A 17138-nucleotide genomic window follows, 5' to 3' on the forward strand; every position below is an offset into this window, starting at 1 on the left:
TTATTAGGAAAAGTACAAAACTTTGAGCTAAATAAATATAGAAAGATTCTATGTACACGGACAGGAAGTCTCAATATCACCAAGATGTCTGATCTTCCAACTAGATCTATAGATTCAATGCAACCATATTTAAAGATCCAGTGAGTTATATGGTACACATTGGCAAATTGATTCTAAAATTTATATAGTCAAAAGAATTTTAAAAACCCATAATATAGGACATAATATTGAATAATGTCAGAGGTCATATCTGACCTTATCCAACTTTAGTATAAATCTTAGATATCAAGATGGTGTGATCTTGGCAAAGGAGATAAACTTATTAATGGAATGGAAATAGATCTACACATGAGGTCAACTAATCTTTGACAAAAGAGAAAAAGCAATTTAATGGAGGAAGGATAGACTTTCAACAGGTGATACTGGAACAGCTAGACATCCCAATTCAGAAACAAACAAAAAAGAATCTAGACACAAAATTTACACCTTTCACAAAAATTAATCTGAAAATATATCACAGACTTAAATGTCAATTACAGAATATAAAACATCTGGAAGATAGCACAGGAGAAAATTCAGAGGATCTTGAGTTCAGCAATAAGTTTTTTAGTTATAACGCTAAAGGCATAATCCATGAAAGAAATTGATAAGCTATACATCAGTGAAATTGAAAAATTTTGCCTGGTAAAAGACTATTGCTCAGAAAATGAAGTAAAAAGCCACAAATTGGGAGGAAGTATTTACAAAACATTTAAGTAAGTGCTGGAACTCTCTTTAATAATGCTTTTTTTTTAAAAAACTATTTTCTAACAACATGAACCTGTTAATTTAAAAAATCAATTCATCAATTGGAATGTGGACAAAGAGATTTATGTTTTAATAAAAATGATGTGTAAATTATTAATAAGCAAATGAAAATATGTTCAACTTCATTAATTAGTCTTTAGGGAAATACAAATTATGAGCATGATGGGATATTACTATACACCTTTTAATACAGGTAAAATGAAAATATAATGACAATACCAAATGCTGGTGAAGAGGAAAACAAAATAAAACACCTGATTGTCTCATGCAGTGCTAGAAGAAAGACAGTCTTTCACTGTATTATGTGAAATAGTACAGCCATTCCAGTAAAGATTTTATCAGTTTCTTTAAAACATAACATATAACTACAAAATGACCCTTAATTGCACAATCTTGGCCATTTATCCAAGAGAAATGAAAACATATATCCATCCAAATAGTTACATGTTAATCTTCACTGATGCTTTACTTACACCATAAGGCCTCTTAATAGATAATAGATAATCATACAGTGGTACAGATGATGTGGTATCAAATCTCTGTGGAACAGTAATAAAAAAGAAATAACTATAGATACGTGCAGCAGCTTTGGTGAGTCTCAAGAGCTTTAGATTGAGTATAAAAGGTTAATCTCAAAAGGTCACATTCTGTATGATTCCATTTATATAACATTCTCAAAGTAAGAGTGTGAAGATAGAAAATAGATTATTGATTGTCACAGTAGATGAATGGATAAAGAAAATGTGGTACATATACACAAATGGACTATTACTCAGCCTTAAAGAAGAATGAAATTATGGCATTTGCAGTATATGGATGGAGCTGGAGAATATCATGCTAAGTGAAATAAGTCAAATCCAAAAAACCAAAGGTGGAATTTTTTCTCTGATAAGTGGATGTTAATCCAAAATGGGGCAGGGGGATGAAGGAACTTTGGATTATGCAGAAGGGAGTGAGGGAAGGGGAGGGAGTGTAAGGATGGGAAGGACGGTGGAATGAGATGGACATTATTACCCTATATACATATGATTACACTACAGGTGTGACTCTACACCATGTTCAGCCAGAGGAAGAAGTTGTGCTCCAGTTGTGTACAATGTATCAAAATGCTTTCTACTGTCATGTATAACTAATTAGAATAATTTTTTAAAAAAGTAATTGACACATCTGTAACCCCAGTGTGGGGTTGTCACATAGTTCTCTCACTAATTAATTTGCATTTCTTTGGTTATTAGGTGCTCAAGATTGGTTTCATATATATATTGCCTTTTTCATGCTTGAATATGAAACTGATTCTTTATATATTTTGCATGTTTTTCATTGGAATGTTTCCTCTTTGTTGATATGTGAGCCTTCTTTTTATTTCAAAATTGACTTTGTATTATATCCTATGAATAGTTCCTACCAACATTTGTATTTTAATATGAGTTATGAGGTTTTGAATTTTTATAAAATATTCCCATCAGGTATGTGATGTTTTTTCCATTGCTTTTATTCTCCAAATATAGAGTATGTTTCAATACATATTTTTCCCTAGACATAAAATTTTAGTGACTTAAAATTGACACTGTAGGTTAAAAATATTTACTTCATTTAAATAAAATCATTTCAAATTTACTAAACTTATAATTGGAATTTTAAGGATAATCCTTCTTTATAACCAGAATGAACTTCCTTCCAAATCTTTCTGTATTTGACAAATAAAGTTGACTCTCCACATCCAAGGGTTCCACAATCACGTATTCAACCAAACATGAAGTTAAAATATGTTTTTATTGCATTTGTACTGAACACACACTTTTTCTCCTCATTGTTTCCTTAAAAAAAAAAAAACTATTTACACAGCATTTACATTAATTAGGACAAGCAATCTAGTGATGATCTAAAATATGTGGGAAGGAAGATATGTACAGGTTATATGCAAATACTATGTCATTTTATGTAAGGGACTTGAGCATCCAAGGGTTTTGGTATGAGTGATGGGTCCTGGAACAGATGCCCTGTGGATACCAAGGGACAACTATTAATTGAATTTCTCCCACTGTCATTTCTGTGCTATTCCATCAGTGAAGATAAAGCGGTGATCAAAATGAACTCCCCCCTTGTACATTCTGTTGGGAAGAAGGCAGTAAACAAACAAACAAATAAATGGGTATGGGAGTAGGTGATACAGGTAATGGAGAAAAATCAAGCAGGTAAGGGAACTGAGAAAGATGTCTAGGATCAAATGGAAGCTGAATCTGGATCCAGAGTTTGACTTCTGTCTCCTTCAAACTCACTTGAGTGTCATCTTATTCTTTGAGCTACCTTTGAACCTTGCCAATCCTTCTACATTATAACCATGTAGATCATGTTTATGATCCTGATTCTCCTGTGAGCTCCTCAGATTAGGATAGATGTTTATATAAAACCATACCTTCCATGACTGCCTCAGTCCAGCCACCAAATGGTTATTGATTTGAATTGACAAAAAAAGTTTCAGAGAAAGAAGAGTGTTTTGAAAGATTAATTCTTGACAATTGCCATTTTGACTGGAGTGAGATGGAGTCTTGGTGTAGTTTTAATTTGTATTTCTCTAATTGCTAGAGAGGTTGAACATTTTTTCATATATTTGTTGCCCATTTGTATTTCTTGTTAGTGAAGTCCTTGTTCAGTTCCTTTGCCAATTTATTAATTGGATTATTTATTTATTTTTGGTGTGAAGTTTTTTGAGTTCTTTGTATATTCTGGAGATTAATACTCTATCCGAGGTGCAAGTGGCAAAGATTTTCTCCCATTCTGTAGGCTCTCTGTTCATGTTCTTGATTGTTTCCTTAGCAGTGAAGAAGTTTTTATTTTGATAACATTCCATTTATTGTTTCTTGATTTTAATTCTTGTGATTTAGTGGTCTTGTTGGGGAAGTCAGTTCCTGAGCCAACATGGTAGAGAGTTGGACAAACTTTTTCTTCTAGTAGGTGCAGGGTCTTTGACCAATGCTTAGGTCCTTGATCCACTTTGAGTTGAGTTTTGTGCAGGGTAAAAGATAGGGATTTAATTTCATTTTGCTACATATGGATTTCTTGTTTACCCAGCACCATTTGTTGAAGAGGCTATCTTTTTTCTCTAATATATGTTTATGTTACCCTTGTCTAGTATGAGATAATTGTATACATGTGAGTTTGTCTCTGTGTCTTCTATTCTGTTCCATTGGCTCTCATGTTTGTTTTTGTGCCAATTACATGCCATTTTTTTTTCACTACAGTTCTATAGTATAATTTAAGGTCTGGTATTGTGATTCCTCTGGCTTCACTTTCCTACTAAGGATTGCTTTGGCTATTCTGGGCCTCTTATTTTTTCCAAATGAATTTCATGACTGTTTTTTCTATTTCTATGAAGGAAATTATTGGGGTTTTCATAGGAGTTGAATTTAATCTGTTTAGTGAATGAAATCTACATAGTATGGCCATTTGGATAATATTAATTTTGCCTATTCAAGAACATGGGAGATCGTTCCATCATCTAAGGTCTTCTTCAATTTCTTTCTTTAGTGTTGTGTAATTTTCATTGTATAGGTATTTCAACTCCATTAGATTGATTCCTAAGTATTATTTTTAGACTATTGTGAATGGGATAGTTTTTCTAATTTCTGTTTCAACTGATTCATCATTGATGTCTAGGAACATAATTGATTTGTGTTAATTTTATATCCTGCTACTTTGTTGAATTTGTCTATGAGTTCTAAAAGCTTTCTGGTGAAGTTTTTTAGGTCTTCTAAATAGAGAATCATATCATCAGCAAACAGTCATATATATCTAAAAGAACAAATAAAAAATCAAATTTAAAAAATCTAAAAAAATAAAAATAAAAAAGATTAATTCTTAAAAGAAAAGCAGTGGATGTTATTAATATTGTTCTAATGATTAAGAAATGCCCAGACATTGAGGAGTGTCCCCATGACCTTGTTTCTAAAACCTGAATGCTCATCAGAATCTGAAAGTTGTGAAATTTCTCCAATGCCTGCTTCCATTCCTGGATATTCTGTCAAGATCCATCAGAGGAATTCCTGGGAATGGGACTTTTTAAGAGCTCACCAGGTGACGCTGGTGTGTGGCCAGGTGGAATGCCCAAGTAGGGCCACAGTCATGACATTTGATTGCATCACACAAGATGTATCAGTCCCATAAATGGCATACTGCTGGGGCCATGTCAGGAATGTGACCGTTCCCACACTTCACTTGCAGTACTAAGACTCTCTTCCCATTGGAGAATGCATATCTGGGTGCAAGAGAACCAGCCTGTCATTTGGTTAATTAGATATTTTATCTAGGATTAGTCACTGCTTGCTTACAATGAGCCTTTTATAAATGACACATCTTACTAGCTACTCTGAACAACTAATGTAGGCAATAAGACCTGTTCACTCATCACACTTTTCTCTCTGCTTAAAGCATCTAGCATGGCACAAAGGACTCTTTTAAGGGATGACCGTAGCTGTCCCTTTGGACAACAAGCAGAAACAATACTCTTTGGCTTAGTACAATCCTGGAGTGTTGTAGTGACTTCAAGACTAAAGCATGTAGAAAGGAAGAAACAAATGGAGAATCTAGCTCTCCTCAAGGAGACAACATAATTCATGCCTGGCCTCTGACCATCACAAGCAGCCTGGAAAGTGACTCTGGCATGCACATTACGTGCACACACACACACACACACACACACACACACACACACACGCCCTAGGCCTGCAGAGACTTCCATGGTGCCATCTGCAACATGTACTGATAGACTTACAAAGAATGGAATCAGGCCAGCTGCCTTGTCTTGTTCCAGGGCCTCCTGCAGGGCAGAAGCACGCATGGCAAATTTGCCATCAGAAGGGATTGCTTTCAATTTCACTCCACCAATTAATCCAGCTCTTTCCACAGAGGAGTGTGCCTGAGAAAAAAGATTAGAGTTAGATTGGTACAGGTTTGCTCACACTTTCTACGTTCCTGGTTCTGCAGAGGGTGCCTGACCCCTCACACCACGGTGGCACCTATTCATGCGGAACCTTGCTTTAAGTTTTGTTTTAGTCACTTTTTCTTCACTGTGAACAAAATCCCTGACAAGAACAACTGAAAGAAGAAAAGGCTCATGGTTTCAGAGATTTGGTCCATGGTTAGCTGATTCCATAGCTCTGGACATGAGTTGAGGCAGAACATCATGGCACAAAGGCATGGCAGAAGGAAGCAGCTCAGGACATGGAAATAAGACGAGAGAGCTCCACTCACAGGGACAAAAGATTAACTCCAAAATCACACCCCAGTGACCTACTTCATCTAGTCACACCTTACCTGCTTATAGTTCTACCCAGTTAATTTTTATCAGTGGATTAATTCAACAATTAGGTTATACCTCCAATAATCTAATCGTTTCACCTCTGAATGTTCTTGCATTATCTCACATGTGAGATTTTGGGAGACACCTCAGATCTAAACCACAACTTTAATAAATCAAGCACTTAGAAGGGTAGGGTGATGAGTTCATTCATTTGTCTGACTTCGGGAGAATGCAGTGAGATCCTGGAATGCATACCCACCATGGACTTAGAAATCCTGGGTTCAGATTCAGACCCTACCTTTCCCTATGGGGCCTTTTGCAGCTTGGTGGCCAAGCTCGGTCAATAGATGCTCAGTAAATACAGTGATTCATTGGTATCCATGAGAAATTGGTTCCAGGGCCTCTGTGGATACAAAAATCCACAGAAGCCCAAGTCCTTATATAAAATGTCAATGGTGTAGTATCTGCATATGATCTACATATATGTTCCCATATATTTCAATTTATCTCTGAATTACTTATCAAACTTAATGTCATACAAATGCTATGTTACATTAATAGTTGCTACACTGTATCATTCAGGGAATAATAACAAGAAAAAATATCCATAAATATTCAATATAGACACAATTTTCTTTAAAAATATTTTTGATCTGTGGTTGTTGAATCCATGGACATGGACTCTTCTGAGATTGAGGGCCAATGATGTGGCACTGCCACTGGATGGTGGGTCCACCCTTCTCAGAGACTCCCAGGAAAGTTGATTCTTACTGAAGCAGCCACCTTCTGCCCCGCAGTCTGCATCATCTCTAGATTTGACCCACTGTGGGCATCGCTGCTGCTCCTGTGCGGTTCTTTGACCACCTCTGCCAGCAGAGGGGTTCCAGAAGACAGCACTTAGCTTCTGAGTCCCTGGGGCTCCCAGCTCCAGACCTTCCTGGTGGGACCCTCTCAGGTTACTCTGGACAGTGACTCTCTATGATCTTGTGAAAACAATGAGAAGATAAAAAAAAATTCCACTTCAAAGAATAGTTGTGAAAAATGATGACAAGGTATGTCAGGCAGGTTTCCTGGTGTAGAAAAATTAAATGGAAATACTTCCTCTTTTACTACTAGGTTTGAAAATCAACTGTGAAACATGTGACACCTTAGCCAGTTGTTCTTTCCATGATCTTTGTGCATCACCTTCAGAGGATGAGTAAGGTGATGAATTTATAAACTTATGACAAAACCTTGACCCTGTGCTTCCTAGGGTGCGTGCTAGCCTACAATGCAGACTCAACTCAGGAGGAGGCAGTGGGAGGCAGGCAGGAGGAGGATGTAGGGGCAGTGGACAGTAGCAGACAACAGGAGTTTAAATTGTTCCTAAAAGAGAGTTATTTGCATGTGTGCCTGCTTTCTATGTGATGCTCCAGTGTCCCCTTGACAAGTTTGTGTTTCCCATGCAAAGATGCAGAGGGTATTGGCTGATCGGCTATCCCCTTTTTTGGAGAGCTACCTCTCCTTACAGGGTGTGCTTGCCACAAACTCACTGCAGGATAAACTGTACAACACACAAAAGATTGGCACTTGACCAAAGAGAAAATCTCTGGGATAGTCTGAAGACAGTTCTAAAAGGAAAGTTTATAGCACTGAGTTCCTACATTAGAAAAAGATACCAAATGAATAATCTAAAGTTATTCCTCAAAGTATTAGGAAAAGGACAAACTATCACCAAAATCAGTAGAAGACAGAAAATAATTACAATCAGAGCTGAAATCAATAAAAGTGAGAATTAAAAAATTACAAACTATCAGTGAAAACAAAGAGTTGGTTCTTCGAAAGGATAGACAAGATCCTTTCAAAGTCGGTTTGCTTAGTTGGCTAAACTAAGCAAAAGAAAGAGAAGACTCAAATTAACAAAATTATATGGAAATTGAAATATCACCTGAAATCCAGAGGATCACTAAAAACTATTTTGAAAATGTACACCCCAATAAGCTGCAAAATTCATTCTACGTAGTCAGTATCACCCTGATACCAAAACCAGACAAAGACACATGGAGAGAAGAAAATTATAGGCCAATATCCTTGATGAACATAGATGCAAAAGTTTTCATTAAAATTGGCAAACCACAGGACTGGGGTTGTGGCTCAGTGGTAGAGTGCTTGCCTTGCACATGTGAGGCACTGGGTTCAATCCTCAGCATCACATAAAAATCAATGAATAAAATAAAGGTACCATGTCCATCTACAACTAAAAAAATTTTTTTAAATAAAATTTTTAAAAAATTGTCAAACCACATACAAAAACACAGTGAAAAGATAGTGCACCATGATCAAGTGGGTTTCATCACATGGGTTTTCAGGGTTGGTTCAACATGAGCAAATCAATAAATGTAATTAACCACATAAATAGAGTTAAGGACAATAATCACATGATTATCTCAAAGACTCTGAAAAAGCATTTGACAAAGTCTAGCACCTATTTATATTTAAAACATTAGAGAAACTAGGGATAGATGGAACCTACCTCAACATTGTAAAGGATATATATGATAAACCCAAGGCCAACATCATACTAAATGGAGAAAAATGGAAAGTTTTTCCTTTAAATATAGGATTAAGACTAAGATATACACTCTCACCACTCTTATTCAACATAGTCCTTGAAACTCTAGCCAGAGCAATCATGCAAGAGAAGCAAAGAAAAGGGATACAAATAGGAAAAGAAGTCGAATTTTCTTCTTGCTGATGTCATGATCCGTCGCTGGCTTTTTGCGGTTCCAAAATCCATGGATATTTGTCACCGCCTGCAGCAACAACTTGCACGGGTCTTATGGGTGGTGGAGTGGAAACTGAGGCACTTCTATCTTTCTCTTTAGTGCACTGCTTTCTTGCTTGTTCATTTATAGAGGATAGAGGAAATGAGATTTACTTGCTTTGAGAGGAGAGAGAGACCCCGCTTATCAGAGAGAAAGAAACTTTGCTTAAGAGAGAAACTTTGAAAGAAAGACAGGCTTTTCTTAGAGCTTAGAAGGAGAGAGGCCTGCCACGCCTTAAAGTCCTGCATCCTGTGAACTAAGGGTGTGTCTACCTAAGGTGCCCTAGTGATGCGTCTCCGTTCTCCGTTCCGCAATCTGCCTTCCGCCGCTGCCCCTACTTGCTGCTGTGTTCTTTCTTCTGGCTTTTTTGCTAATGGCTGCTGTGGCGTGTCTTCTCTGGCTACTGCTGCGCCGCGTGTCTTCTGTTACTGCTTTTCTTCTGCTAATGGCTGCTGTAGCGTGTTTTTCCCTCTGGCTGCTTCTAATGGCTGCTGTGTCTCTGTCTTGCTCCACCTGCGCTTATATCACCTCCAGGACGTGGAGAGCAGGGCCACGCCTCTTACGCAAAGATTAGGCAAGACGTTCTGAGCAGGCAATTAAAGTGCTCGAGAACTCATGCGCATACCTTGTGTGCGTGGAGGAGAAAATCACCTGAGTGTGCTTATGTCAATTAACCTCCTCGCTGCTGATGTGATCAGGCGCCATCCTGGCGCCACCAACATGGCACAGCCCCCAACAATGATCTTATATTTAGAATATAAAAAACTCTAGCAGAAGACTTCTAGAGTTGATAAACAATTTTAGTAAAGGAGCAGGATATGAGATCAACATACATAAATCAATTGTTTTCCTATATTCCAATGAATCTGCTGAAAAAGAAATTAGGAAAACTGTACCATTTACAATAACTTCAAAAAATAAGGTACTGGGGAATTAATTTAACAAAGGAAGTGAAAGACCTCCATGATGAAAACTATAGAATGCTGAAGAAAGAGATTGAAGAACACCACAGAATATGAGAAGATTATCTATGTTTTTGGATAGGTAAAATTAATATTGTCAAAATGGACATATTATCAAAAGCAATATAGAGATTCAGTGCAATCTCCATCAAAATGCCAATGACATTCTTCACAGAACTAGACAAATAGTTCTAAAATTCATGTGGAAGAATAAAAGACCAAGAATCACCAAAGCAATCTTGAGCAAGGAGAGCAATGCTGGAAGTATCATAATACCACAGCTTAAGTTATGCTGCAGGGCTATAGTAGGGAAAGCTGCATGGTATTGGCCCCCAAACAGACAGGAAAACTAATGGAATAGAACAGAAGACACAAAGACAAACTCACACAAATACAGTTATCTCATACTACACAAAGGTACCAAAAACATATGCTGAGAAAAGATGGCGTTATAAAAAAGGGGGCTAGGAAATATCCACATATAGAAGAATGAAACTGGATCCCTGTCTCCCACCCTGCACAAAAGTCAATTGAAAAGTAGATCAAAGACCTAGAAATTAGACTAGAAACGCTGCCACTGCTAGAAGAAAATGTAGGCCAACAATCCAACGTATTGGCACAGGCATTAACTTCCTTAATAAGACTCCTAAAACATATGAAATAAAACAAAAATCAATGGCAACAAATTAAAAAGCTTCTGCACAAGAAAGGAAACAATTAAGAGTGTGAAGAGGGAGCCACAGAATGGGAGAAGATCTTCGCCACCTGCTCCTCAGATAAGGCATTAATATTCAGAATATATAAAGAACTCAAAAACTTTGGTACCAAAAAACCAAGTAGCCCAATTAATAAATGGACATTTTTCAAAAGAAGAAATACAAATGGCCAGTAAATATATGAAAAAAAAGTTCAACATCTCTGGCAATCAAGGAAATGCAAATTAAAACTACACTGAGATTTCATCTCACTCCAGTCAGAATGGCAATTATCAAGAACACATATAATAATAAATGTTGTGGAAGATATAGAGAAAAGAGTACACTCATAACTTTTTTTGGTACTGTAAATTAGTGCAACCACTCTGGAAAGTAGTATAGAGATTCCTCAAAACACTAGGAATAGAACCACCATATGACCCAGCTAGCCCACTCTTCATATATCTAAAAGATCTAAAATCAGCATACTACAGGGACACAGACACATCAATATTCACAACAGCACAATTCACATTAACCAAGCTATGGAACCAAACTAGGAACCCCATCAACAGAAGAATGGATAAAGAAAATGTGGCATATGTACACAATGGAATATTACTCAGACATAAAGAAGAATATAATTATGGCATTTGCTGGCAAATGGATGAAATTGGAGACCATAATGTTAAGTGAAATAAACTAGACCCAGAAGGTCAGAGGTTAATTTTTTTTCTCTGATATGAAGAAGTTAGTCCAAAGTAAGGGGGTCGGGGAGGGAAGGTTGGATTCAATCAAATAGAAGAGAAATCAGTGGAGTAGAGAAAGGGATTTGAGGGGGAGGGAAGAAGGAGAGGATAAGGGAAGAACTGTGGTGTGAATCTGACCCAAGTTTCCTATGTATGTATGTGAATATACCACAGCGAATCTCACCTTTATATATATACACACACACACACACACACACACACACACACACATACACAAACACACAAGGTACTAATTAAAAAGAACTATAAGTAAATAGCAGAAAGATCAGTAGAGTAGAGGGAAGGGAACGGGGGAGAAAGGTGGGATGAGAAATGGGAATTACTGCTCCTGAAGGAGAGCAAATTATATTCTATACTTGTATAATTATATCAAAATAAACCCTAATATTATGTATAACTAAAATGAATTTAAAAAAAAACAGATGAGTGCCAGGAGAAGGTAGGGCCACAGATAACTGACTATGTTCCTGCTCCACATGCAGCGCAGGTTTTTGCAGAAGATGCCTGGCTTAGACCAGGCAGCACCTCCACACAAGCAGAAGCTTTCTGCTAAGGGCGTTGATAGACCATATGCTGCCACAGAGTGCTTTCCTACAGCTGACTTGTGATCATTAGGTCCCCCAAACTCAGACTAATCCTCATTTGCATTCTTTCTTTTTCTCAGGGAACAAAGTAGATCTCAGTCCCTAGCTTTTCATTTATTTGAACTGAAGATTAGGTCTCTCATTTGTTTTATTACTTTCATTCCTAATTTGGTTCTTAATGATGAATGCACCCATGACGGATTGCAGCACAGAACAGAGGTGGAAACGCTCCATAAGCCACCATGTACACATTGCATTCTAACTCCCCTTTCAACTACTCCATTAAAGTTAGCTTTTATGGATTTGATTACTGCCATTTCCTTCTAAAAACGTGGTCATTCTGATTCTTCTGGGGTTTTTTTTTGTTTGTTTGTTTTTTGTTTTTTGTTTTTTTGGCTGACCCTGTACTTAAAATGTGACGGTGACTTAATTTACACAGTATTACAAAAGGTCAAAATGGAAAATGAGAATAAAAACAGTGAAAAGAAAAAAAAAAACTTGGACACAAGCTCTATATCAGGACCTGTTTCTGGGGAACCTAATGGACATCCAGAGAAAGATGCAGTAGAGCCCATGGTATCTTTAGCCACTGGGCATCTGGAATGGTACTACCAGCCACTTCCTAGTGAGATGAGCTCCTTCAGGAAGCCCTGATGGACAGGCTGCACCCTAACATGTATAGTAGTGGATTTCAATATATATTTATTGAGTGCCTATGTGTTCATTTTGAGTTTTTTCTAAAGCCTTCTGGGAAACAAGGGAGACTTAAATACAAATTAATAATTTTCTTCATATGCAAGCAAAATCTTAATGCATGGAGTTAGGATAGGGAGATATAATCCTCCTAGTTAGGACGGAAATACCAGTATTGTATTAATTTCAGGCTAAGTATTTACTAGAAAACAATTTTGTTACGGTTCAAATGTGTGGCTTAGGAATTCACTGAAGGTAAAAACGCTGGCAATTCCTTGTGGAATCTAATTTCTTGAAGGTGACACAGATCTTACTCTTTTTGTGCCATCTGGACCATACTTTCTCTCGTGAAGTTATTCTCTTCATGCTGATCAATCTTCTTTCCACTTGCCCCTTTCCCCATAATTCTGGACTTTGTTTTGTTGCTGTTTACTATTTTCAAATGGGTTTAAAAATGGAATCAGACTAGATATTTTTATTTGCAGTTTTAAATACGAAGTACTTTAAATCTTTCCTCTTATGCCCAGCCACAAGCTGAGCTGAGCTACACCAAGGATAGGTGCTTTGATCCCCATTTGATAGTAGGGAAAGAGAGGCTCTGAGAATTTACGTGATTTGCCTGAGATCACAAAGCTTAAAAAAGCAGAGCTGGGATTTGAGATTAGATTGTTGAGCCTAACATGCAATTACTCCACAGTGCTGCTCTGAAGGTGGGCCAGATGAATGCAGTCTAAGTCCATGCTGCTATAGATGGTAACAAGTCAGTCATGGGGAGTTCTCAGTACATATAGTTTCTTTTCAACTTGATCTATCAAGTTCCTACCTGAGAATTAGTATAAGTCTCTATTCTAGAGATCCCTAAGGAACTATTCTTGGATTTGAAATGATAATGAATTTTGTTTGAATTCAGACCTTGAATGTCAGAAGACACCTACCACTAACCAATATTATTGGGCTATAACCCAATATTCAACCCCCAACACACACACCCCCACATACCTGATCAGAGGAGTAGGCCACCAGCTTTTCCATGATTGCAGCCTGAGTCAACTCTGGGGTCCGTGCCTGGAGCTGTCGGATCACTTTGGTCCGAGCAGCCAGCAGGGCAACCAGGGTGGCTTCACTGGCACTCCCCTAAATCCAAGAGAAAGGTCCCAATGAAATTCAAAATGCAGTGAAAGAATCAGTGTCTGAACTGTTGGAAGATATACTTTTTGTCCATAGTTTTCTTAAAAGATAAAGCTGAAATTGCAAAGATCACTCTTTTTTGCCAGGAACAATCTAACTCCTGTGGAGGCCTCTTTAGCTCTTCTAGTGAGCTTAGCATTACTTTGTCTACTCTATGTAACAGCAGTAGCCAACATTTTCAAACACTAAGCATGTGCCAGGCATTGAGAAAATAGCTCCACAGGCATTTTCTCGTGGGTGCCTCAAACCTAGCCAGGGATGTACTGTCCATATCTTTAGCAAAGGAGACTGGCCCAGGGCACCTATGCACAAGCTCAACTCTGTGATCATATCCACTTGGACAAAGCAATTTGCATTTGTTTATAAAATACAGGTACATTTTTCTTGATATGCTGAGATTGAGTTATAGAATTTATTTTAATCCCTAATTTACATGCCAAATTGTGCCCTGCCCCTAAAGTCATATGTTGAAGCCCTAAACCTCAATATCTCAAAATCTTTAAAGTGATATTTAAATTAAAAGGTAGTCTTTAGTGTGGGCCCAACTCCAATCTGACTGGTGTCCTGGTAAGAGGAAGAAATTAGCCACCAAATTTATGCATGCACACGGAAAAACCATGTGAACACAGTGAGGAGGCAGCCATGTACAAGCCAAGGAGAGGCCTCAGGAAAAACTGAATTTGCTCATGCCTTGATCTTGGACTATCAGCCTCCAGAACTGAGACAATGAATTTCTGTTGTTTTATGCAACCCTGGCAAACTAATACAACTAATGTCAAAAATTTATTTTAGCAAAAAATAATAAAGAACTATTGAAAATTCCTCCCTTGAAGTTAACAGTGGCTACATGATATGAATTGGGAACCTACCATGTTATCCCATTTAATTTGCAAAATCTCATTTTTAAATGTTGGCATCTACAGATGGGGGAAGTGATGCTCAGAGACATTATACAACTTCTCTCAAATCACTATTAAAGAGTGGCATGATCAAGAGTGAACACAAATCTGGTCTTTCCAGGATGGCTCTGGCCTCCCTGCATTTGTGTGCAGCTTTCCTCTCCAGCAAGTCCCAGAAGACACCCACCAACTGACCAATACTAACATTAGAAATGACAAATAACAGGAAGTAGTTTTTTTTTCTATGAAGGAAGTTTACAAAGTTATAGAGTTTTATAGAGAAAATTACAATGAAATGATTACATAGAAATGCTAACTTCTGATGGAGGTTTCAAGATGGTTGCCTAGAGGGTGGCTGCATTTCATGTTGCTCCAGGACTCAGGATTCAAAAGAGGAGATATTAAGACACTTGGGACCAACTCAAAGCAACTGGGTGACTCTCACCCATTGGGAAGGCGTCCCGGATGGGACGGTGGTCCCGGAACGCAGGAAACTTTGTGAAGTAGAGCTGCCGGTGAGACACCCCTCCCCCCGCTGGAGCAGTGAGCTCGGACAACTGGGAGCGCCGTAAAGGGCACAGCGCTGGGACTCGGAGCAACCACTGGGGCTCCGTCGGCTGCCCAGGCGAGGAGTGGCGAGGAGAGCTGTGTGGACTCAGAACACCGGGGCCTGCCCTGAGGAGGAGGAGGAGGAACATGGCCGCTTGGGTTCGGAGTGACTACACCAGAGCTACAGGCGGTTGCCAGAGGAGAAGCTGCTCGGCGAGCTGTTTGGACTTAGAGTGACGCTTCTGAACCCCGGGGCCTGCCCTGAGGATGAGGAGGAGGAAGAGGAGCGCGGCCACTTGGATTCAGAGTGACTACACCAGAGCTACAGGCGGTTGCCAGAGGAGGGGCTGCATGGCGAGCTGTTTGGACTCAGACCACTTCTGAACACCGGGGCCTGCCCGGAGGAGGAGGAGGAGGAGGAGGAGGAGCGCGGCGGGTCGTTTGACTGCATTAGAGCTCCAGGCGGCTGCTCAGAGGAGAAGGCGAGTGGTGAGTTGTTTGGACGTAAAGTGACAGCTCCTGAACACAGGGGGGCTGCCTGGAGGAGAAGCGTGGTGGGTCGCTTGGTCTCGAGTGGCCGCACCAGAGCTCCGGGCGGTTGCCCAGAGGACCCGTGCAGCGGGTCACGTGGACTCAGAGCCACTCAGAGCGACCGCTCCTGAACACCCCGGGGGTTATCTGGAGAAGGAGGAGGAACGGGGAGGGTCACTTCGACTCGGAGTGATTGATTGCCCAGGGCTACAGGTGGTTGGTGGAGGTGGAGGCACGCAGTGAGTTTCCTGGACTCCTAGTGACCGCACCGGAATACTGGGCGGCTGTCTGGAGGAAGAAGCGTGTGGCGGGTCTCTAGGATTCAGAGCGATTGTACAGGGCCCCAGGTGGCTGCTCAGAGGAGGGGCCGCATAGCCAGGCAATTAGGTGCAGAGCAGGGTCCCAGGATCTAGGAGGCTTCTTGGTGGAAGAGCCGCACAGAGACAGGCTTAGGGCGGAGCGAAGGTTCCAGGCCTGCGGGCAGATTCTCTGAGGAAGGGCAGCCTAAGGAGAGTCATCTGCAAAGGGTGAGGCTCCCAGGCCCAGGAGGTAGGGCCGGGCCCCTGGGAACTTTGCAGAGGAAGGCAGCCCAGCCCAGGTGGTAGCTGTAAATTGAGGGGAACCTCTAGGAGGGAACTGACCAGCGAGACCTCCCCACCGGGTGAGTCTTCCCTGCTGGGTGAGGTTTCACCACAAGGACGGTAAAACCAGAGACTCAGGCCCAAACAGGCCTTGCCTCAGCCCGCAGCCTAGGTCCCCTTTGGATGACCACTGGTCAACAAGTGGAGGCACCTCTGCCCACTAGCAGGGATTATACCCCACCTGAAGGCCACCACTCCTAGAGAGGCAGCTTCCTTGTGGAGCACCGCATTATCAACTTCCTCCAAGACTTCAGCCTACTGAAGGCTAAGGGAGGATATATATAGAAATCTTCAGGGACATTGTAAGTCAATAGAGGAAATCTGCAATATCTCAGCGGTCCACTGATACCTGAACAATATGCGAAAACAAGGAAAGAAAATGCTGCAAACAAATCTAGATGTTACATCAATAAAACCCAATGACAGCATGGCAGAAGAAATGACAGAAAAGGAGTTCAGACTGTACATAATTAAAATGATCAGAGAAGCAAACGATGAGATGAAAGAGCAAATGCATGCACTGAATGATGAGATGAAAGAGCAAATGCAAGCATTGAATGATCGCACCAATCGACAATTAAAAGAGCAAATACAGGAAGCAAAAGATCATTTCAATAAAGAGTTAGAGATATTGAAGAAAAAACAAACAGAAATCCTTGACATGAAGGAAACAATAAACCAAATTAAGAACTCCATAGAAAGCATATCCAATAGGA

General features: G+C 39.7%; 1 protein-coding gene across 3 annotated transcripts in view; it reads right to left on the reverse strand.

The window, feature by feature from the left end:
• Positions 1-17138, reverse strand: part of DDC (dopa decarboxylase) — a 106726-nt gene that overhangs the window by 50454 nt on the left and 39134 nt on the right. For all 3 annotated transcript variants that reach the window (XM_079150336.1, XM_079150335.1, XM_079150337.1), the window contains 2 exons: positions 13614-13748; positions 5579-5722 (listed from right to left, as the gene is read on the reverse strand). In XM_079150336.1, coding sequence (XP_079006462.1) covers positions 5579-5722; positions 13614-13748 — 279 coding nt within the window. The remainder of the gene's footprint in view (positions 1-5578; positions 5723-13613; positions 13749-17138) is intronic.

Source organism: Sciurus vulgaris (genome assembly GCF_902686455.1).
Source record: "Sciurus vulgaris genome assembly, chromosome: 8".
In the NCBI taxonomy this organism is placed as follows: Eukaryota; Metazoa; Chordata; class Mammalia; order Rodentia; family Sciuridae; genus Sciurus; species Sciurus vulgaris.